We start from the raw sequence: 24,257 nt of genomic DNA on the forward strand, positions 1-24,257 counted from the left end.
TAAATAGCCTCATCATTATAGATCCAAATTTAGCCGTCCAAAACCCACTCTTCCATCCACAAATCCACCGACAGGGGGCATTCTCGTGACTCAACCGCTCCTATCAGCCAACCTGGATGCTGTCTTGGAGGTGGTGACTTTTGATTGTGTCCAGCTAATGCTGCATTTAAAACCACGTGTGATGGTGGTAATTGCCAGTAAAGTCGCAAAAACGTACCCACGTGCTTTAAACTTGTTGAGTAACGCTGATTGGCTAATGGAAAACAAGCTGCGTCTACCATAAACTAAAAGCACAGATATCATGCTGGTGAACCATGTATAGTTTTCAAAATCCACATTAATATATGTTTTTTATAAATAATGTTTTGTTTGTATTTAATTTCCGAAAATGTTGATATCGAGGTCATATCCTTAGTAGGTAACATCAGAGTTTAGCCTGTGGGAGAAGTCGGAGCTCGGTGATGATATAGTAATTACCAGTTGGGGGCCGTTCTACTAGAATTTCCCCAGTCGTATGTGGCAAATACCACCTTCCCACTTGGTTTTGAACGCAGCATAAATAAGCAAATCCATTCTGGCCAGAGCTTCGACATTCAAGTTGATGTTTGTTCGGATCCAGAAAGTCATAATAAAACCAGTCATTCATTATTTTACTAAACTTTTCTTATTACGGAATCTCCGAACAGTCACTTCTAAAATGTCTTTCCAGTACCCACATGCTTACCGTGACGAGGCAGTTGTAAGTAACATGCTAACTAGCTTGCTAGCTAGTAGTAACCAGTAACAGCTAGCTAGACATGTCGCTTTCAAGTGAATGGTGAGGAGCTAGCCACTTGCTAGTTAGCTTGTTCTTTATTACCCAGTGAGCGTGTCATGTACCTCTATTTAGTTGGATAGCTTGAGGCTACTAAAATAACTTAATTAGTGACGTTATTTGAACAAATTAACATATCAACCGAGTTCGCTAATTTATCTTGTAGCATAGCTAGGTCAAATGAATGAGCCAGCTAGCTAGGATTTTGTTAGCTTTATTTCATGTTAGCTCCTAGCCATGCTTAGGCTGGCTAGTTAGCAAGCTAACGTTGCCTCTTGTCCTTTTAGCTTAGCTAGTTATCACATACCAGCCAGCAGCAAACGATGAATGATCAAAGTTGTTGTCTGACTGCTGGCGCACATTCTGGATTTCACCGGCTGGTTATTTCTGACAGGCAGATGACTACCATGGTAACAAGATTCCTGACCCGTACAGTTGGCTGGAGGACCCAGACAGCGAGAAGACGCAGGTAAATGCTATCTTTCATGTCACTCCAAATACGGTGTGTATTTCAGCACCACTGGCTCAAGGAATGTTGTGGCAACGTTACCAGAACGTTTGTCAGGGAGTTCTTAGTCCGTTTCAATTTGGTGACAGAAATTCACATGGAATGTAATATTAACTCCATTATCTAGGTATAAAGTTAATTGGCCAATGTGGATTGTGTGCCACTGTCAACTCCTTCCCACAATCAAGGACAAAGACCCATGTCTGTATTGTCTAACAGATATGGGACAGTCAAGTCACTAACTCGGCATATACCTAGAATGTCCAAACATACCGTTGACACAGGCAGCTGCTGAGTTTCTGAGCTGGCAGTGACTCTTCAGAGCAAAAAGTTATATAAAGAATATTGTTTATTTTTGGACATAAAAGATGGTAAAAATACTAGCAAATCAACTGCAAGTTATTTTTAGTTTCGGAAATCTGTTCCAAAGTATTCCCACACATAATAAAGATATATGTGATTGTATATAAATGTAAGGTTTGAAATAATTATGTTTTAGTTCATTATTATATCTGTTTGGGCTTCTTGCGGTCAATTTGCAGTCTACAAATGATTTGTCATTATGTTCCTGTCCCCGACCATCCGCTCATGAAAAGTTGATGATCCCTGAGCTACTGACACCGTAGATCAGTGGTTCCCAAACTTGTTTGACCCATGACCCCATTTTGATATATGAAAAGTCTCGTGACCCCTTTTTGATATATGAAAAGTCTCGTGACCCACCCATGTGAAAAATTATGTAATTAACAGCCAACAAGTTAACTTTTTTAATTGGGGCTATGAGAATCAATTGCAAATTAGTCTGACATAATTTATCTTATCTCACATCCACTAATGAGATGGGTGTGCTTGATGCGTGTTGCATCGGAGCTTCTCGAAGTCAGGGGCCTGGTCGACAGTGTGCCCTCATCTCTCCTGTCACATCCAACCTGGATCGATATTTGTCTTTAATGCAGATGAGAGCACTGAATCAGCGTACCATGAGTTTTAATGCTCGGCGGGAGACGGAACAATATTCCCTTTGACTCAGGAACCTAAACTCTTCCATAGTGACCCGTGAATGCATGGTCTGCAGCATTTGACCACATGACAGCTCGATCAACTGTTAGGTTTCACTTACCAGCATGTTAACTGAGCCAGGATCACAGTCAAATTAATTTTGCTGATTCGGTCACTCATATGTAGAATATTTTGCATTAACCCCCTTTCTAAATATTTCTTACATAGGCAAGGAGACACACATTTTCTTTTCACGAAGTTGTGTTTTTATTTTTTACATCCATTGTGAATGACAACAGTTCCTCTCTCAATGGGAAAAATCTTTTCAACACTCCCCCTTGATAACCACCAAGCCTCAGAGTAAAATAGAACATTGTCCTTCTCTGATCCCATATCTCCACACACAGTAGTTTTGTGAACAGGTGTGCACGATGTAGTTTACAATCAAAGTTAGCTGCTGCATATCTCAAGAGTTCTGCGCTCAGCTCTTTTTCCACAGGTTGCTTTCGGTGTATCCATTCTAGCTCAGTGAGTGTATCATACAATGCGTCCATATGGCAGAGGGAGACACATTCATAACTAGAATGCAGAGGCCTGCCCGCCGTCCCGCCGTAGATGTAGACCCATCTGTGGAAAAGCCCACCATTCAATCCCATGGAATCTGTTTTTCGTCAATATAGCCATGCAGCACACTGAACATCCCCTGTGCCGTTTCATGCCCAGAAATCGTGAGACAGAACAATATGTCCTCTTAGAGAGCACCTGTAGTGAACAAAAGTCAATGCGTGGGCATCTCGGCCCTCACAGCTAAAATCCATTTGGAGAGGGGAGTTTTTGAGTCGTTCAGTCATTTTCCTCTTGATTGCTAGCCATAGCATAAAATGTTAGTTTCACATTGTTATCTGACAGAAGTATTGATGTGAGTTTCTGTGCTTCTGCCTCCCCACACATTGTTTTCACCATATCAATTGTGGACGGTAATATCAGTCTCTGCAATAGTGTGTGGTTTCTTTGCGTAGTGGGCTGAGCCATTCACAGTGGCCTTTTCCCACTACCTAAGGGTTCTGGTTGAATTTCTGGTTGAATTTTTACTTTTATATTTGAATAATTTTCCTTTAGGTTTTTAAGGTTAACCACATTAAAATGATTTTGAGAGACAAAGACAATTATTAGATATTTTTTTACCAGGATTTTGGAAATTCTCCCACAACCCCATTTTCATATCAGGCGACCCCTATTTTGAGATCAGCTGCGTAGATGTTGCAACCAGCCCCACCTTCTGTGAGTTAGTGGTCATTGCAGTGGTGTTAATAAACTCAGAAAATAAACATCCTCTCACTGTCAACTGTGTTTATTTTCAGCAAACTTAACATGTAAATATTTGTATGAACATAACAAGATTCAACAACTGAGCCATAAACTGAACAAGTTCCACAGACATGTGACTAACAGAAATTGAATAATGTGTCCCTGAACAAAGGGGCGGTCAAAATCAAAAGTAACAGTCAGTATCTGGTGTGGCCACCAGCTGCATTAAGTACTGGAGTGCATCTCCTCCTTGTGGACTGCACCAGACTTGCCAGTTCTTGCTGTGAGATGTTACCCCACTCTTCCACCAAGGCACCTGCAAGTTCCAAGGACATTTCTGGGGGGAACGGCCCTAGCCCTCACCCTCCGATCCAACAGGTCCCAGACATGCTCAATGGGATTGAGATCCGGGCTCTTCGCTGGCCATGGCAGAACACTGACATTCCTGTCTTGCAGGAAATCACACAGAACGAGCAGTATGGCTGGTGGCATTGTCATGCTGGAGGGTCATGTCAGGATGAGCCTGCAGGAAGGGTACCACATGAGGGAGGAGGATGTCTTTCCTGTAACACGCAGTGTTGAGACTGCCTGCAATGTCAACAAGCTCAGTCATTGCTTTCCTGTGACACACCACCCCAGACGATGACGGACCCTCCACCTCCAAATCGATCCCGCTCCAGAGTACAGGCCTCGGTATAACGCTCATTCCTTCGACGATAAACGCAAATCTGACCATCACCCCTGGTGAGACAAAACCGCGATTCGTCAGTGAAGAGCACTTTTTGCCAGTCCTGTCTGGTCCAGCTAAGGTGGGTTTGTGCCCATAGGCGACGTTGTTGCCGGTGAGGTCTGGTGAGGACCTGCCTTACAACAGGCCCACAAGCCCTCAGTCCAGCCTCTCTCAGCCTATTGCGGACAGCATGATCACTGATGGAGGGATTGTGTGTTCCTGGTGTAACCCTGGCAGTTGTTGTTGCCATCCTGTACCTGTCACGCAGGTGTGATGTTCAGATGTACCGATCCTGTGCAGGTGTTGTTACATGTGGTCTGCCACTGCGAGGATGATCAGCTGTCCGTCCTGTCTCCCTGTAGCGCTGTCTTAGGCGTCTCACAGTACGGACATTGCAATTTATTGCCCTGGCCACATCTGCAGTCCTCATGCCTCCTTGCAGCATGCCTAAGGCACGTTCACGCAGATGAGCAGGGACCCTGGGCATCTTTATTTTGTTTTTTTTCAGAGTCAGTCTAAAGGCCTCTTTAGTGTCCTAAGTTTTTATAACAGTGACCTTAAAATTGACACTAATAGCTGTTAGTGTCTTAACGACTCTTCCACAGGTGCATGTTCATTAATTGTTTATGGTTCATTGAACAAGCATGGGAAACAGTGTTTAAACACTTTACAATGAAGATCTGTGAAGTTAATTTGTAAAAATCCAAATATCTTTGAAAGACAGGGTCCTGAAAAAGAGAGATTTATTTTTTTTGCTGAGTTTGTCTTGTGTTTCTTCCCAGGCTTTTGTCAATGCTCAGAACCAGCTGACGTTGCCCTACCTGGACCGCTGTGAGGTGCGGGACCTGTTCAAGGAGCGCATGACGGAGCTCTATGACTACCCCAAATACAGCTGCCCCTTCAAGAGGGGGAGCAGGTGAGATAATGAAAGAAAGAGGGAGACTTGAGGTGGTACATGGAGGTTTTGGACTTTTCTCAATTTGTTTTTCCGTGATTCCTCACATCCTATCTCTCTGCCTCGTTCTCAACTGTAGTGGAGGAGGAGGTCCAAGCTTCCTCCTCATGTACCTTCTGGTCCAATGCATTTTGAGAAGGAAGCAAGGAGAGAGGACTTGAGGCAAGATTAATTGAGGATGAGCCAAAATATTGCATTCCCCTAAAGATGGAGACTGTTGTCTTTTGGTTAGTTTAGTTCCTTGGCTTTGTGCTGACACTCTATCCCCCCCCACTGCAGATATTTCCATTTCTACAACACGGGCCTCCAGAACCAGAGTGTAATGTATGTTCAGGAGAGTCTAGAGGCAGAGCCCACAGTCTTCCTGGACCCAAACACTTTCTCTGAGGATGGGACTGTCGCTTTACGAGGTGGGGGATGGAGACAAGGTCAAGCAATGCTCATTATGATGTAGAATATTGTCCTGTTTGTAATACTGTACAGATGACGGTTTCCTTCATGAAGGTGCGTTTCTGACATCACGTTCTACTGTACTGAACAGCCTAGAATCTACCAGTATACTGTATCAGCCTTTACACTGCACTGGCATGTTTAGACATCTACCACAGTTGCTGGAACCGTGCTGGAAAGGACCATGTGAAAGGGAAAGTGAAATTATAAGCCAGTACAGCTCGTGTTGGCACTAAAATACAGTAACTACTAGAACCAGCCAATGACGTGAATATAAACGCAATTTTTATTTATATCATTTATATTTACAATGCATTCTAAATGAATATACTCAACACTATTCACAATGCATTCTAAATGAATATATTCAACACTATTCACAATGCATTCTAAATGAATATATTCAACACTATTCACAATGCATTCTAAATGAATATATTCAACACTATTCACAATGCATTCTAAATGAATATATTCAACACTATTCACAATGCATTCTAAATGAATATATTCAACACTATTCACAATGCATTCTAAATGAATATATTCAACACTATTCACAATGCATTCTAAATGAATATATTCAACACTATTCACAATGCATTCTAAATGAACATATTCACTATTCACAATGCATTCTAAATGAATATATTCAACACTATTCACAATGCATAATAAATGAATATATTCAACACTATTCACAATGCATTCTAAATGAATATATTCACTATTCACAATGCATTCTAAATGAATATATTCAACACTATTCACAATGCATTCTAAATGAACATATTCAACGCTATTCACAATGCATTCTAAATGAACATATACAACACTATTCACAATGCATTCTAAATGAATATATTCAACACTATTCACAATGCATTCTAAATGAACATATTCAACACTATTCACAATGTAGATAACGTGACTGGTTCCTCTGACTATGCGCGACTTGTGTCCCTCAGGTTATGCTTTCTCAGAGGACGGCGAGTACCTGGCATATGGCACCAGCGCCAGCGGCTCTGATTGGGTGGAGATGCACTTCCTGCGGGTGGAGGGGGCTGTGGCCCTAAATGACCGGCTGGAGAGGGTGAAGTTCAGCTGCATGTCCTGGACCCATGACGGCAAGGGCCTCTTCTACAACTCCTACCCCAAGCAGGAGGGCAAGAGTGACGGTGAGGGGATGTTTGGATATTTAGAGGGGAACTAGTTTGTTCCATTTTATGCTTTAGTTAAATGTATGAACACATAACTCTCCTCTTCTAGGCACTGAGACGTCCACGAACCTGCACCAGAAGCTCTACTTCCACGTGTTGGGTACCCCCCAGTCTCAGGACTGCCTGTGTGCCGAGTTCCCCGACCACCCTAAGTGGATGAGTGGGGTCGAGGTACGCTGCTGGACTTGGCTAGACACTAAACAGACCGGGACTTGACTGTCTCATATCTTTTAGACAATGCAGAAATGGTTCTTATCTTTAGTCCAAGTACCCTTTTGAGGAGACATAACGTGTATCCTAATATCTGTCGTTCTCCTGAAGTCTGTACTTTGGTGTAACACAGATGGTGGAAACTCACTCACAGTCTTCTCCCTTTATGTCCATAGAGGGAAGTGGACAGCACAGAATCTGACTTGTAGTTCTTGTGTCCCTGATATTTAGAATCCTGATTATAGTGTCATAATGCCTCTAGTCATCAGTGTAGGTTTCTGGTTGATTAGCGCTAGCGGGCACAGTGTTGTATTAGCATTCTGAAAGGTGTCCGTGTGCGATCTCACTCCAGGTGTCAGATGACGGGCGCTACGTACTGCTGTCCATCAGGAAGGGCTGTGACCCGGTCAACCGGCTGTGGTACTGTGACCTTCAAACCACTCTTCAGGGTATCACAGGTACCATGCACACCACAACCTAATCAGATCAGTCTTTCTCTTTAGTCTCCTTAACGCATAATCACCATCCACTGACCGGCCACCATATTTGTTGTAGGGCATAGGCTTTGACTTGATGTGTTATCAAGAACATCCACTATAGATTGTGAATGTCTTGTATTGTCAATGTCTTGTGTTGTGAATAGGGTTGTGGCGATCATGACATTTCGTCAGCCGGAGATTGTCAAGCAAATAACTGGCGGTCTCATGGTAATTGACTGTTAATTAACATTGTCACATTTAGCAACTCCTGGCTTCCACAGACCTTTGGAACATCTACATTTTAAAAAGTCGTAAGAAATCCATTATTTTAGACAAGTCTAAAGAAACATGATATGAAGAACATTTCAGAAGGACCGACTAGCATACTCCGAGTTGTCCTTATGTTTGGTCTGGCTATGCCAAATGGCTGTAGGCTACACTAGTTCATTTAGCAGACAAGATTTGCTTAGAATTCTGTGGCTTCGGGGCCTCCTGAGTGACGCAGTGGTCTAAGGGACTGCATCGCAGTGCTAGCTGTGCCACTACAGATCCTGGTTCGAGTCCAGGCTCTGTCGCAGCCGGCAGCGACCTAGAGACCCATGGATCGGCGCACAATTGGCCCAGCGTTGTCCGGGTTAGGGGAGGGTTTGGCCGACAGGGATGTTCTTGTCCCATCGCGCTCTAGCGACTCCTGTGGCGGGTCGGGCGCAGTGCACTCTGACACAGTCAGCCAGGTGTACTGTGTTTTCTCCGACACATTGGTGCGGCTGACTTCCAGGTTAAGCGGGCATTATGTCAAGAAGCAGTGCGGATTGGTTGTGTTTCGGAGGACGCACGGCTCTCGACCTTCGCCTCTTCAGAGTCCGTATGGGAGTTGCAACGATGGGACAAGATTGTAATTACCAATTGGATACCATGAAATTGGGGAGAAAAAGATAGAATGGCCCATTATCATGCCTCGAAACAGGGGCAGTGGAAAATAATTAGTCATCTATGCACTTAAATAGCAAATGGAGGACGTTTTTCCTGTGGTTAATTTTCATTCCAGCCAGGTAGGCAATACTCCTGTTGTAAAGAGAAGCAATATGCTTAATATTAGGGAAGTTGATAAATCGATATAGAAGGCTTAGCCTATAGAAAGCCTCCATTAAAAAGAGCATCCCATCAGCTATCTCTGTTTTCTCACACAATTGCATAGTCTATAAAAATGTTGCGCAACATGAGCTCATGCTTAAAGTGTTTGATCAGATTTTTGTGGAGCGGCAGGTAGCCTAGTAGTTAGAGCGTTGGACTTGTCAACTCGGAGATTCGATCTTATAAGGTAAATATCTGTCGTTCTGCCCCTGAACAAGGCAGTTAACCCACTGTTCCTAGGCCGTCATTAAAAATAAGAAATTGTTCTTAACTGACTTGCCAAGTTAAATAAAGGTACATTTTTATTTTTTATTAATTGATGTCAGAGTGATTTAGAGGGACAATAGAGTGCTGAGTGCCAGGCAGTTAGCAAGTTTGGTAGGTTACTAAGGACCATCAGCAGCATCAGAGTTTGGAGAAGCCTAATTACCGTGACTAAGCGGTCACGTGGAATTTGACTATCTTCATGACTTGTGACTGCCGTTTTGGCGGAAATACGGTCACTGTAACAGCCCTAGTAGTGAATGTGTTGTGACTGTCTTGCGTTGTCTATGTCTTGGATGGCCCTCCCCATGTGTTGCCTTAGTAAGAGTATTTGTTTAGTTGACTAGCTTAGTTGAAGATGTCAAGTTATCTCTCTCCCCTCCAGGCCTGTTGCCGTGGGTGAAGCTGATAGACAACTTTGATGCGGAGTACGAGTATGTAACCAACGAGGGCACGGTGTTCACCTTCAAGACCAACCTGGTGGCCCCGCGTTACCGTCTCATCAACATCGATTTCGCCCAGCCCGCCCAGGCCAACTGGAAGGAGCTCATCCCCCAGCACGACAAGGACGTCATCGGTAGGTCACAGACTGAATGAATGGAGAGGGTTTTACCAACATAATATGCTAACTTTATAGCTCGACAACAAGAATATCCACTAAAAAGGAAAAGTAATGTCCGCTGTTTTCTGCTCTCAATAAGTAATGTTTTAGAATAGCTAAAGGTGAATTGGATAATTTAGATAATCACTTTTTGGCAGTAGGAGCAAACAGTGAAGACGTGCAGTGCCTTCATGCCTGGAGTTTGCAAAAAGGCACGTGAAAGACCGAGCATAAGGCAAAACATTCTGTGGTCTAATGAGCTAAAAAAAATGGAAACTATTTGGCCTAAATGCAAACCGCTCTGGAGGACAACAGGCACAGCACCTCGCCTGTCTAACACCATCCCTATTGTGAAGCATGGTGGTGAATGGAGCCAAATCCTTGATGAGAACCTGCTTCAGAGTGCAAACAATCTTAGACTGCGGCGAAGATTTACGTTCCAACAGGACAATGACCCCAAGCATACAGGCTTCAGAACAAGAATGTGAAAGTCTTTGAGTGGCCCAGCCAATGCCAAGACTTGAAAATCTGGAAAAAAAAATACCTTAAGATTGATGTTCACCATCGCTCCCCATCTAATTTAAGAGCTTGAAAAAAATCTGCAAGAATGAGCGGAAGAAAATCCCAGAATCCAGATGTGCAAAGCTGATGCAGACATACCCAAGACGACTCAAAGCTGATGCAGACATACCCAAGACGACTCAAAGCTGATGCAGACATACCCAAGACGACTCAAAGCTGACGCAGACATACCCAAGACGACTCAAAGCTGACGCAGACATGCCCAAGACGACTCAAAGCTGACGCAGACATGCCCAAGACGACTCAAAGCTGACGCAGACATGCCCAAGACGACTCAAAGCTGACGCAGACATGCCCAAGACGACTCAAAGCTGACGCAGACATGCCCAAGACGACTCAAAGCTGACGCAGACATGCCCAAGACGACTCAAAGCTGACGCAGACATGCCCAAGACGACTCAAAGCTGACGCAGACATGCCCAAGACGACTCAAAGCTGACGCAGACATGCCCAAGACGACTCAAAGCTGTAATCTCTGCCAAAGGTGCTTCTGCAGCAAAGTATTGACTCGGGTGTGAATAATTATGTAAATGAGATTTCTGTATTTAATTTTCAATAACATTTTAAAAACATGTCATTATGGGGTATTGTGTGTAGATGGGTGAGATTTGGATTGAATACCTTTTTGAATTCAGGTTGTAAACACAACGAAATGTGGATTAAGTCAAGGGGTATGAATACTTTCTGAAGGCTCTGTAACAGTTATTATTTACAGTTGGTTTAAAGCAGGTCCTAACAGGAAATAACATCCATATTCTGTCTAGGAATACTCTGTCTAGGTGATCATGGTTTTTAAACTTTTAGATTGACTAACCCCCGTCTTGCACTCCCCCTCTCTAGTGTTTGCCACCTGTACCTACAACAGCCTCCTCTTTGTGTGTTTCCTGCACGACGTGAAGAACGTGCTGAAGATGTACCGTCTGAGCTCGGGGGAGGAGCTCAGGACCTTCTCTCTGGATGTGGGCTCTGTGGTGGGCTTCACCGGACGCAAGAGAGACTCTGAGATCTTCTACTACTTCACCTCCTTTCTGTCGCCAGGTATCAGAGACAGACGTGTGGTGTCGAGAGCAGACGTGTGGTGTCATGGGGGCGGAGGTTTGGTGTCATGGGGGCGGAGGTGCAGTGTCATGGGGGCGGAGGTGCGGTGTCATGGGGGCGGAGGTGCGGTGTCATGGGGGCGGAGGTGCGGTGTCATGGGGGCGGAGGTGCGGCGTCATGGGGGCGGAGGTGCGGCGTCATGGGGGCGGAGGTGCGGCGTCATAGCGCACACACACTCTGTGGTGGGCTTCACCGGACGGACACAAGAGGGAATTAGAGGGAGACGTGGATACACGAATGCTGGCATGGGCACACGCATACATGTACCAATGCACACGCATTCACAAATGCGCACACACACACACACACTCAAAAACTTTCAACACCTCTTTCCCGCTGCCAGGAGTCGCTCATGCTGTCAGACAGTCTCATACAGGTTCTTGCAGGAGTCCGTATGGATCTTCTATCATACTGCAGTGAAACAGTGACAAGTCAATGACCTGTCCTCTCCCTGTCTTTGTCCTGTTGTCCAGCCATCATCTACCACTGTGACCTGACCAAGGAGCCCCTGCAACCCCACGTGTTCCGCGAGGTCACCGTCAAAGGCTTTGACCCCTCCGACTACCAAACCACTCAGGTAAGATGCCTACAACTGACTCAAAAACAAAAAAATGGCATGTTCGATTCTGTTATTTTTTCCCCCTGCGTTCTGAACAGCCAAAAAGCCCATAGAATCAGATATTTCAAACCACCTTTGTAGGTAGCTTGAAATCAGATACAAATCTTATTCTTGGTAACGTGACTTATCTGAACAGTCAAATTAGATTTATGTTCCCTCAGTTGGTTTGTAGACTGTTATTCTGCGTATCTCGTTTTTTACTGGCTACTCCGTTGACAGTTTGACAAGAGCGTGTGGTAGTCAATTAGCTTGTTAATTGTTTACCAACAAATTTTATTTTACCTTTATTAAACTAGGCAAGTCAGTTATTTTCAATGACGGTCAGGGGCAGAACGACAGATTTTTACCTTGTCAGGTCGGGGCTTTGAACTTGCAACTTTCCGGTTACTAGACCAACGCTCTAACCACTAGGCTACCCTGCCGCCCCAGATTAGTGAACGCTCTAGAAAACTAAACAGCTACCTAGCTAGTTGACTGCTGTAACTAGACAAAAATAACTTGTTTTAAAAGTTGGATTATATTTTGCGGCTTTTAAAGTGTTCTCAATTTGTCGGGGAGTGGGAGTACAAGGTGTCAAGCGTTCCACAGGAATGCTGGCCCATGTTGACTCCAATGCTTCCCACATGCTTCATGTTGGCTGGATGTCCTTTGGGTGGTGGAGCATTCTTGATACACACAGGAAACTATTGAGCATGAAAAACCCAGCAGCATTGCAGTTCTTGACACACACCGGTGTGCCTGGCACCTAATACCATACCCTGTTCAAAGGCCCTTTTGTCTTGCCTATTCACACTCTGAATGGTAGACATACACACAATCCATGTCTGTTGTCTCGAGTCTTAACAATCCTTCTTTAACCTGTCTCCTCTTCATCTACACTGATTGATGTGGATTGAACAAGTGACATCAATAAGGGATCATAGCTTTCACCTGGATTCACCTGGTCAGTCTGTAATGGAAAGAGCAGGAGTTTTTGTACACTACATTCATGCTATACAAATTAAAAAGAAAGTTGCACCTTCATCTGTCCTTGCGGTGGATATGTTTGACCAGTTTTTAGGCTAAAGATGAAACATTGGTCAAATATATCGACAGGAAGGAGCCATGAGTATGCCAATATATTTTTGTTATGTATAGTTTTATCTTCTGTTGTTCAGCACCTCTCCTAAAATGTCTTCTTTATTTAGATGGTTATCTATACTAATACAAACCACCAGAATTGACTGATATCATCTTTGTGTTTTCACACCAACAAGCACCTGTATCTGTGTGTCCAGGTATTCTACCCTAGTAAGGACGGCACAGAGATCCCCATGTTCATCGTCCATAAGAAGGGCCTGAAGCTGGACGGCTCTCACCCTGCCTTCCTCTATGGCTACGGAGGGTTCAACATCTCAATCACTCCCAGCTACAGGTACCACCACCAGGTCACTCCCCCAGCTACAGGTACCACCACCAGGTCACTTCCCCCAGCTACAGGCACCACCACCGGGTCACTTCCCCCAGCTACAGGTACCACCACCGGGTCACTTCCCCCAGCTACAGGTACCACCACCGGGTCACTTCCCCCAGCTACAGGTACCACCACCGGGTCACTTCCCCCAGCTACAGGTACCACCAGCAGGTCACTTCCCCCAGCTACCAGGTACCACCACCACCAGGTCACTTCCCCCAGCTACAGGTACCACCACCACCAGGTCACTTCCCCCAGCTACAGGTACCACCACCACCAGGTCACTTCCCCCAGCTACAGGTACCACCACCACCCGGTCACTTCCCCCAGCTACAGGTACCACCACCACCAGGTCACTTCCCCCAGCTACAGGTACCACCACCACCAGGTCACTTCCCCCAGCTACAGGTACCACCACCACCAGGTCACTCCCCCCAGCTACAGGTACCACCACCAGGTCACTTCCCCCAGCTACAGGTACCACCACCAGCAGGTCACTTCCCCCAGCTACAGGTACCACCACCAGCAGGTCACTTCCCCCAGCTACAGGTACCACCACCAGCAGGTCACTTCCCCCAGCTACAGGTACCACCACCAGCAGGTCAATTCCCCCAGCTACAGGTACCACCACCACCGGGTCACTTCCCCCAGCTACAGGTACCACCACCACCGGGTCACTTCCCCCAGCTACAGGTACCACCACCACCGGGTCACTCCCCCCAGCTACAGGTACCACCACCACCGGGTCACTCCCCCCAGCTACAGGTACCACCACCAGGTCACTCCCCCAGCTACATTTACCACCACCAGGTCACTCCCCCAGCTACAGGTACCACCACCGGGTCACTTCCCCCAGCTACAGGCACCACCACCGGGTCACTTCCCCCAGCTACAGGTACCACCAGCAGGTCACTTCCCCCAGCTACAGGTACCACCACCACCAGGTCACTTCCCCTAGCTACAGGTACCACCACCACCAGGTCACTCCCCCCAGCTACAGGTACCACCACCAGGTTACACTGGATGTATCATTCAGTTGCTACATGTAATGATGTCGCTTTAATCTTGATTTCTTCTTTTAATTTCCTCATGAAAATGTACTTGTTTACTGCTATACACAGTGGCCTTCGTGAATATTTGTATTCTTCTTTTGGCTCTTTGGATTTAGAAGTGATACAATGACTATGAGGTTAAAATACAGACAGTCATCTTTAATTTGAGGGTGTCTTCATCCATATCGAGTGAACTGTTTAACAATTGCAGCATTTGTTGTACCCAGTCCCCCCATTTTAGGGGACCAAAAGTATTAGGACATATTTACTTATATGTGTATTAAGGTAGTCAAAAGTTTAGTATTTGGTCCCATACTCCTAGCACACAATGATTACAACAAGCTTGTGACTCTACAAACTTGTTGGATGGATTTGCTGGTTGTTTTGGTTGTATTTCAGATTATTTTGTGCCCAATAGAAATGAATGGTACATAATGTATTGTGTAATGTTGGAGTCACTTTTATTGTACATAAGAATATAATTGGTTTCTTAATACTTCTACATTAATGTGGATGCTACCATGATGACAGATCATCCTTAATAAATCGTGAATAATGGTGAGTGAGAAAGTTAGACGCACAAATATCATACCCCTAAGACATACCAACCTCACAAGCTTTATGGAATCATTGCTTGCTAAGAATATGGGACCATATACTAAACTTCTGACTACTTTAAAATATATAAATTGGGGGGGGGCTATGTACAAAGAGTGAAGTAATTTCTTAACAGTTCACCCGATAGGAATGAAAATACCCGCAAATAAAGCTGACAGTCTGGATTTGAAGTTATACAATGACTGAGGTTAAAGTGCAAAGTGCTGGAGTACAGAGCTCAACAACAACAATACTTCACTGTCCCAATAATTATGGATGGCACTGTGTATCATTTGACTTTTAGGGCCATTTTAAGATAACATTATTTGCAGGCACAATTGTTACATATAGCACCATTTTTCAAATGACTATCTTGTCTTGGCTCTTCTACATGATGCTTTGTATCTACCTGGACTTGTATGGACTGAGGAAAGGAAGTAAGGTGATGTTCAGATTGAGGAAAGGAAATGAGGTGATGTTCAGACTGAATAAAGGAAGTAAGGTGATGTTCAGACTGAGGAAAGTAAATAAGGTGATGTTAAATGTTGTTTCCCAGTGTATCACGGCTGATCTTTGTCCGACACATGGGAGGAGTCCTGGCTGTGGCCAACATCAGAGGAGGGGGGGAGTACGGAGAGACCTGGCACAAAGGTAACAAATCAAATGTATTTATATAGCCCTTCTTACATCAGCTGATATATCAAAGTGCTGTATAGAAACCCAGCCTAAAAACCCAAACAGCAAGCAATGCAGGTGTAGAAGCACGGTGGCTAGTAAAAACTCCCTAGAAAGGCCGAAACCTAGAGAGGAACCATGCTATGAGGGGTGGCCAGTCCTCTTCTGGCTGTGCCGGGTGGAGATTATAACAGAACATGGCCAAGATGTTTAAATGTTCATAAATGACCAGCATGGTCAAATAATAATAATCACAGTGGTTGTAGAGGGTGCAACAGGTCAGCACCTCGGGAGTAAATGTCGGCTTCTCATAGCCGGTCATTCAGAGTATCTCTACCGCTCCTGCTGTCTCTAGAGAGTTGAAAACAGCAGGTCTGGGACAGGTGGCACGTCCGGTGAACAGGTCAGGGTTCCATAGCCGCAGGCAGAACAGTTGAAACTGGAGCAGCAGCACAGCCAGGTGGACTGGGCACAGCATGGAATCATCAGGCCAGGTAGTCCTGAGGCATGGTCCTAGGGCTCAGGTCCTCCGAGAGAGAGAAATAAAGAAAAATAGAGAGAGCATACTTAAATTCACACAGGACACCGGATAAGACAGGAGAAATACTCCAGATATAACAGACTGACCCTAGCCCCCCGACATAAACTACTGCAGCGTAAATACTGGAGGCTGAGACAGGAGGGGTCAGGAGACACTGTGGCCCCATCCGATGATACCCCCGGACAGGGCCAAACAGGCAGGATATAACCCCACCCACTTTGCCAAAGCACAGCCCCCACACCACTAGAGGGATATCTTCAACCACCAACTTACCATCATGAGACAAGGCCGAGTATAGCCCACAAAGATCTCTGCCATGGCACAACCCAAGGGGGGGGTACGCCAACCCAGACCGGAAGACCACGTCAGCGACTCAACCCACTCAAGTGACGCACCCCTTTTAGGGACGGCATGGAAGAGCTCCAGTAAGCCAGTGACTCAGTTCCTTTAATAGGGTTAGAGGCAGAGAATCCCAGTGGAGAGAGGGGAACTGGCCAGGCAGAGACAGCAAGGGTGGTTCGTTGCTCCAGAGCCTTTCCGTTCACCTTCCCACTCCTGGGCCAGACTACACTCAGTCATATGACCTACTAAAGAGATGAGTCTTCAGTAAAGACTTAAAGGTTGAGACCGAGTCTGCGTCTCTCACATGGGTAGTCAGACCATTCCATAAAAATGGAATTAGGAGGCCTGCGTCTTGTGACCGTAGTGCACGTGTAGGTATGTACGGCAGGACCAAATCGGAAATATAGGTAAGAGCAAGCCCATGTAATGCTTTGTAGGTTAGCAGTAAAACCTTGAAAGCAGCCCTTGCCTTAACAGGAAGCCAGTGTAGGGAGGCTAGCACTGGAGTAATATGATCAATTTTTTTGGTTCTAGTCAGGATTCTAGCAGCCATATTTAGCACTAACTGAAGTTTATTTAGTGCTTTATCCGGGTAGCCGGAAAGTAGAGCATTGCAGTAGTCTAACCTAGAAGTAACAAAAGCATGGATTAATTTTTCAGCATTTTTGGACAAAGTTTCTGATTTTTGCAATGTTATGTAGATGGAAAAAAGCTGTCCTTGAAACAGTATTGATATGTTCGTCTAAAGAGAGATGAGGGTCCAGAGTAACGACGAGGTCCTTCAGTTTTATTTGAGACGACTGTACAACCATCAAGATTAATTGTCAGATTCAACAGAAGATCTCTTTGTTTCTTGGGACCTAGAACAAGTTTAAAAGTAGGAAGTTTGCAGCCATCCACTTCCTTATGTCTGAAACACAGGCTTCTAGCGAGGGCAATTTTGGGGCTTCACCATGTTTCATTGAAATGTACAGCTGTGTGTCATCCACCTAGCAGTGAAAGTTAACATTGTTTTCAAATGGCATCCCCAAGAGGTAAAATATATAGTGAAACAATAGTGGTCCTAAAACGGAACCTCGAGGAACACCAAAATGTACAGTTGATTTGTCAGAGGACAAACCATTCAGAGACAAACTGATATCTTTCCGACAGATAAGATCTAAATGAGGCCAGAACTTGTCCGTGTAGACCAATTTGGGTTTACGATCTCTCCAAAAGTAACACACACTGCCCCTCTCAATTCCCTCTGTGTGTTTTATACACTTTTACACACACACTCACACATTGAACTCTCTCGGTGTGTTTTTCTCCAGCGGGCATGTTGGCCAAAAAGCAAAACTGCTTCACAGATTTCCAGTGTGCAGCAGAGTACCTCATCAAGGAGGGTTACTCGTCCCCCTCCAAACTCACCATCAACGGAGGGTCCAACGGGGGCCTGCTCGTAGGTACGTTGCGGAATAACGACATCCCTTTTTCTTGTTGATGCTTTTAGTCATTGACCTGAAAACCAACCCTGACACTTTCCTAAGCTAACAGTTTTGTTGACATCTGAATGTCTGTCTGTATATACAGTGGTTTTGTCTTACTCTGTCTCTGTGTGTTTATCTCCTTACCTGTGTGTGTGTGTCTGTGTCTCTCGCTGCCTGATAACGTGTATCTGTCCCGCCCTCTGCCCCCACAGCAGCGTGTGTGAACCAGAGGCCAGAGCTGTTCGGCTGTGCCGTGGCCCAGGTGGGCGTCATGGACATGCTCAAGTTCCACAAGTTCACCATCGGCCACGCCTGGACCACTGACTTCGGCTGCTGTGAGGTCAAGGAGCAGTTTGACTGGCTCATCAAGTGAGTGCTAGTGCTACACTTCCCTAAGCCTAGCCTGGTTCCAGATAAGTTTAGCTTTGTAGCCAACTTCTATGGTGGTTGTCATGCCAGTAACCATAGGTGTTCGCTACACAGCATAAACAAATCTGGAACCTGGCTACATTTAGCCTGTTTGGGATATTAACATTAATCTTTCAGTATTCCAGAACCGCGTCAAATGCATGTTAAGTTCTTTCCAAGGCTTGTGCTCGCTTGATTTAATGTAATCCCAAAAGTGCAAACGTCAAGTGCAGCTATTTGACATACAGCGCATTCGGAAAGTATTCAGACCCCTGGACTTTCTCCACATTTTGTTACATTACAGCCTTCTAAAATGTATTAAATAAAAACATGTCCTCATCAATCTACACACACTACCCTATAATGACAAAGCGAAAACAGGTTTAGAATTTTTTGCAAATGTTTTAAAAATACACCTTATTTACATAAGTATTCAGACTCAGACTCGAAATTGAGCTCAGGTGCATCCATTTTCCATTGATCATCCTTGATGTTTCTACAACTTGATTGGAGTCCACATGTGATAAATTGATTGGACATGATTTTGAAAGGCTCACACCTGTCTATATAAGGTCCCGCAGTTGACAGTGCCTGTCAGAGCAAAAACCAAGCCATGATGTTGAAGGAATTGTTTGTGAGCGCCGAGACATGATTGTGTCGAGGCACAGATCTGGGGAAGGGTACCAAAACAATGCTGCAGCATTGAAGGTCAAGAACACAGTGGCCTCCATAATTCTTAAATGGAACAAGGTTGGAACCCCCAAGACTCTTCCTAGAGCTGGCCGCCTGGCCAGACTATGTAATCGGGGAAGAAGGGCCTTGGTCAGGGAGGTGACCAAGAACCTGATGGGCACTCTGACAGAGCTCCTCTGTGGAGATGGGGGGAAATTCCAGAAGGACAACCATCTCTGCAGCACTCCACCAAACAGGCATTTATGGTAGAGTAGCCAGACGGAAGCTACTCCTCAGTAAAAGGCACTTGACAGCCCGCTTGGAGTTTGCCAAAAGGCAAATAAAAATTCTTAGACCATAATGAACAAGATTCTCTGGTGAAACCAAGATTGAACTCTGGTCTGAATGCCTAACGTCATGTCTGGAGGAAACCTGGCACCATCCCTACAGTGGCAGGTACTTGGAGACGAGTCAGAATCGAGAGAAAGATGAAGGAGTAAAGTTCAAAGAGATCCTTGATGAAAACCTGCTCCCGAGCGCTCAGGACCTCCGACTGGGGGTGAAGGTTCACCATCCAGCTGGACAACACCCCAAAGCACACAGCCAAGACAATGCAGAAATGGCTTCAGGACAGGTCTCTGAATGTCCTTGAGTGGCCGAGCCAGAGCCCGGACTTGAAACCGATCGAACATCTCTGGAGAGACCTGAAAATAGCTGTGCAGCGACGCTCCCCATCCAACCTGACAGAGCTTGAGAAGATCTGCAGAAAAGAATGGGGAAAATCTCCCCGAATACAGATGTGCCAAGCTTGTAGCATCATACCCAAGAAGACTCGAGGCTGCAGTCGCTGCCAAAGGTGCTTCAACAAAGTCCTGACTAAAGGGGCTGAATAGTTACGTAAATGCATTATTTCATTTTTTTTATTTTTATACATTTGCAAAAATTTATAAACTGTTTTTGCTTTGTCATTATGGGCTATTGTGTGTAGATTGATTAACTTTAAAAAAATATATATTTGAGAATAAGGCTGTGAAGTAAACAGGTGAAAAATGTGAAGGTGTGTGAATACCTGAGGATTGCACTGTATCTATTTGCTCCATGTTTGGTGTTTTAAAACCTGTACACAATACTTTCACCGTACATCATCGTCCCTGTAGAAATCTCCTCTTCTCCCTCCAGGTACTCCCCGCTCCACAACATACGTGTGCCCGAGGGTGAGGGCGTCCAGTACCCCGCTGTCCTCCTCCTCACGGGTGACCACGATGACCGCGTGGTCCCCCTACACTCCCTGAAGTACATCGCCACACTGCAGCACGTGGTGGGCCGCTGGTCGGGTCAGAGCAATCCACTGTTCATCCACGTGGATACAAAGTCGGGCCACGGCGCCGGAAAGCCCACCAGAAAGGTCATCCAGGAGGTGGCCGACACATACGCCTTCATCGCCCGCTGCCTCAGCCTCTCCTGGGTCAAATGAAGAGGAGGAGGGGGGGGGGTTCCCTGGAAGTCTGTTTCTAGGGGAAGTGTCTCTATCGGTGTCTTAGAAGTTTCTTACTCGTTCTCGTTATTTTTTTTAATGATCACTAATCTTTTTGTTCAGCTGTTCTCCTTCCCTCCTTATCACTACTGATTTGTTCCTGAGCAGTAATCAATCTCTTCCTACCCGGTTGTCTGGCCTGTATTAACCACCCCTCTCTCTTCCTGGCTCTCCATTCCCAGTGTAGGCTTGCTTTGGGCATGGGCTCCAGGTCAGCCAGACTATAAAGTTACCCCCCCACCCCCATGGGCCAGCCCCAGGACTTACCCCCGGTCTCCACTCCTCACCTCTCTGGCCCAGACTCCCCTACCAAACCTCCCTCTCTTCCCCCATGGGCCAGCCCCAGGACTGAACCCCGGTCTCCACTCCTCACCTCTCTTACAAGTGATTCACTACATATATCTAGAAGAAGAAAAACACATCTCTGAATAAGCTTTGTTGTTCAATTAAAGGTCAAATCCACTGCATTTAAAACAGTCAAATAATTTAATGAATTCAGAGTTTGTGTAATCATACCGAGGCTGAATATATTCCTTCCACAACCATAAGACCCACTAATCATTACTTCATCAAAATAGTTCTACCTGCTTTATTTTCTTCTATAATCACTGATCTGGCTTTCAGGTCTGTCTAAAAATGAACTTTTTGTTACAAATGTAACCAGAACCATGCATAATGCACATTCACTAATAATGTAGCAGGTATTCTATAAAATGAACACTGGTCTCAAGCACAAGGCCACGTGCTAGTTAGTGCCCAGCTAATATTTATATTTCTAGTTCAGCAAACTTGGATCGAGGTATAATTTCACTAGCTCTGGATTCAGCTAACAAGGAGAACAGGTGAATCGTTATAAACACACCCTTCTGTCTGTCTCCAACTGTTTGAACAGCATGCTAGCCTGTCCACTTTGTTCAGATGTTGGAATCAAGTGGCCTACTTTATCTCTGAATGAGAACGACATGACAACTCCTTCGTTTTATGCTTATTGCACATTTATAAAACAGACTAGACAGCTGGTGTAAGTCTTTATTTGACTAAAATACTGCTAGTGATACGTGGTACCATAATGCGCTTGTGACAAACTGAGCGTTCATTTTCCAGGTGAAGGTTCATTGGTAAATATGTTTTAGTAGTGTCTGCTCTGCTCAAAATCTGAGGAGTTGAAACGTAAACAGGGTTTCATTAGAAAGGTTCATTTCTCTATTACAGTATAATAATTTCTCCATGTGTTGTGGTGTCCATATGATCCATTCTGTTGGACCAAACGTCAAATGCAAATAGAGAGTTGAAACCGTTTGTCAGTGAAGAAGTGGTGATCTCTCATCTTTGTTGTTGTGTGTGGTAGGGGCTTGGGAGAAAGAGGCGAAGCGAGAGGTGTCACTCCAAGCCCTATGCGCTTATTTTGAACTTAAGCTTGTCACCTGCCTTCCTGCCTTTGGGACAGCGACTCCCATTGTTAAGGTGGAAACATGAGCATCTAGTCATTATATACAGATCTCTGGTGTAAATGTACACAGCACAGAAGGAGTGAATGAGACTAAGAGGACATAAACGCTCATAAAAACAAAGAATACGAAAACTTGGACCAGCCTCAGGACTTCACCTCTCTGGCCCCAGACTCCCCTACCAAACCTTCCTCTCTTCCCCCATGAGCCAGCCACAGGACTTACCCCCGTCTCCTCCCCCATGAGCCAGCCACAGGACTTACCCCCGTCTCCACCCCTCACCTCTCTGGCCCCAGACTCCCCCACCAACCCCAGGACCATGAGCCAGCTCCAGGACTCAGCTCTTCCTCATGAGTCATTCTCCTGTATTGTCTCTCTAATAGGTAAAACCTGGTTAAAGTGTTAGTTCAATGTTGAGAGATGGGTGATACATGGTTGGACTTAACTTGAACTGTATAGTTTTATCAGCCTAGAGGTCAAGGATCAAGTCTGCAAAGGTCCTCAGTCGGGGAACATGAAATGGCACCCAATTGGTGCTCCCCCTACCACCACAAACACAGACGATTGTATGTGTTAATCAATTGGAAGGCTGTTTGTCAGTAGGTTATTGATTTCAGCACTCTTCAGTGTTCGCGTGAATGATGATAGATTTAGGTCATTTTGTTTTGTGTTTAGGAGGACTAATGCAGAGTGTGTGTGTATCTGACTGATATTAATTTCTACCTCTTGGCATGCTGATTGTTAGTTTACCTAATAAAGGGACATAAACAACAACAATGTACTACAATGCCACAACTTCAATAAACCGTTATTTTGAATAGTGCTTTTTTGTTGTTGTAACTCACCACTTTATGGACCTCGGGTATAAACTTCTAAAATGTATCCAACACTTCTTGACACCATCAATTATTGTACTCATTTGACTATCTTCCATACAGCCATTATGAAAATGCTAATCTGATGCATGAAGTCCCTAGGAGAGTCACCAGGGACAACTGGAAACACTACCATAGTGAGATGTTGTGTTTGTTACAATCATTGGATAGTTCATACTACAGAGAGCAATAGTAATGGTGTCTTTTTGTAGGCTGTTACTCCTCCATGGTTCGTTGGACAAAGCCTATGGGGCTTTAATGAAGTTTTGGCTAAACTCAAAATAGGGTCTGTGGTAAACAAACACAGGCTTAGGAGATCTTATACATTTCTATGAGAATCATCAGCGAATGTCACTTTTTGTGAATTTTATGTTTCCCAACTTATAAATTAGGATCTGTTCCTTGACTTCTTCATATTCTCAGGCCTGAAGATATGGGGTACAGTCTTCTGAGCTGCTCCCAGGCCAGCTATTCATTTTCTGCTGCTTGGGCGACACAGACGCCAGGATGAGTCCCTATCACTTCATTTATTTCAATGTATTTATTTTGCCGGGATAGTCCACTCAGTCAAATTTACCAGAGTCCTCTTCGCTCCTCTCTGACTCCAGCCCCGCTATGAGCGGATGGAGCTGCCAGAGCTCAGGACAGAGCCCAGGAATCACTGTGTCTGTAGAGTTTGAAGGCAAGCAGTTAGTCAGGGTATTCTCCCCTGTTGTGAGCTCCTCTGTAAATAGTGTCTGACTACAGTCCTGGGGGCTGGTGTTCTGTTCCTTCACCACTACCACTAGTAGTATTAGCAGGAAGAACCAGGGCAGTGAGGACGCAGAGTTAGGGTTAGTAACCAGGGCAGTGATGAGGCAGAGTTAGGGTTAGTAACCAGGGCAGTGAGGAGGCAGGGTTAGGGTTAGTAACCAGGGCAGTGAGGATGCAGGGTTAGGGTTAGTAACCAGGGCAGTGAGGAGTTAGGGTTAGTAACCAGGGCAGTGAGGAGGCAGGGTTAGGGTTAGTAACCAGGGCAGTGAGGAGGCAGGGTTAGGGTTAGTAACCAGGGCAGTGAGGAGGCAGGGTTAGGGTTAGTAACCAGGGCAGTGAGGAGGCAGGGTTAGGGTTAGTAACCAGGGCAGTGAGGAGGCAGGGTTAGGGTTAGTAACCAGGGCAGTGAGGAGGCAGGGTTAGGGTTAGTAACCAGGGCAGTGAGGAGGCAGGGTTAGGGTTAGTAA

At 45.2% G+C, this 24,257-nt stretch overlaps 1 protein-coding gene across 1 annotated transcript; it reads left to right on the forward strand.

The window, feature by feature from the left end:
* The first annotated feature begins 528 nt into the window (after positions 1 to 528).
* Positions 529 to 22,985, forward strand: LOC139414948 (prolyl endopeptidase-like). The gene is made up of 15 exons (XM_071162603.1): positions 529 to 739; positions 1,209 to 1,283; positions 5,142 to 5,275; positions 5,594 to 5,724; positions 6,733 to 6,942; positions 7,034 to 7,155; positions 7,547 to 7,652; positions 9,457 to 9,648; positions 11,095 to 11,292; positions 11,826 to 11,929; positions 13,249 to 13,385; positions 15,630 to 15,724; positions 17,945 to 18,076; positions 18,313 to 18,469; positions 20,360 to 22,985. The coding sequence occupies exons 1-15, from the start codon at positions 602 to 604 to the stop codon at positions 20,652 to 20,654; spliced, it is 2,226 nt and encodes a 741-aa protein (XP_071018704.1). The 5' UTR covers positions 529 to 601; the 3' UTR covers positions 20,655 to 22,985.
* Positions 22,986 to 24,257: the final 1,272 nt, after the last annotated feature.

Source organism: Oncorhynchus clarkii, chromosome 8 (assembly GCF_045791955.1).
Source record: "Oncorhynchus clarkii lewisi isolate Uvic-CL-2024 chromosome 8, UVic_Ocla_1.0, whole genome shotgun sequence".
Lineage (NCBI taxonomy): Eukaryota > Metazoa > Chordata > Actinopteri > Salmoniformes > Salmonidae > Oncorhynchus > Oncorhynchus clarkii.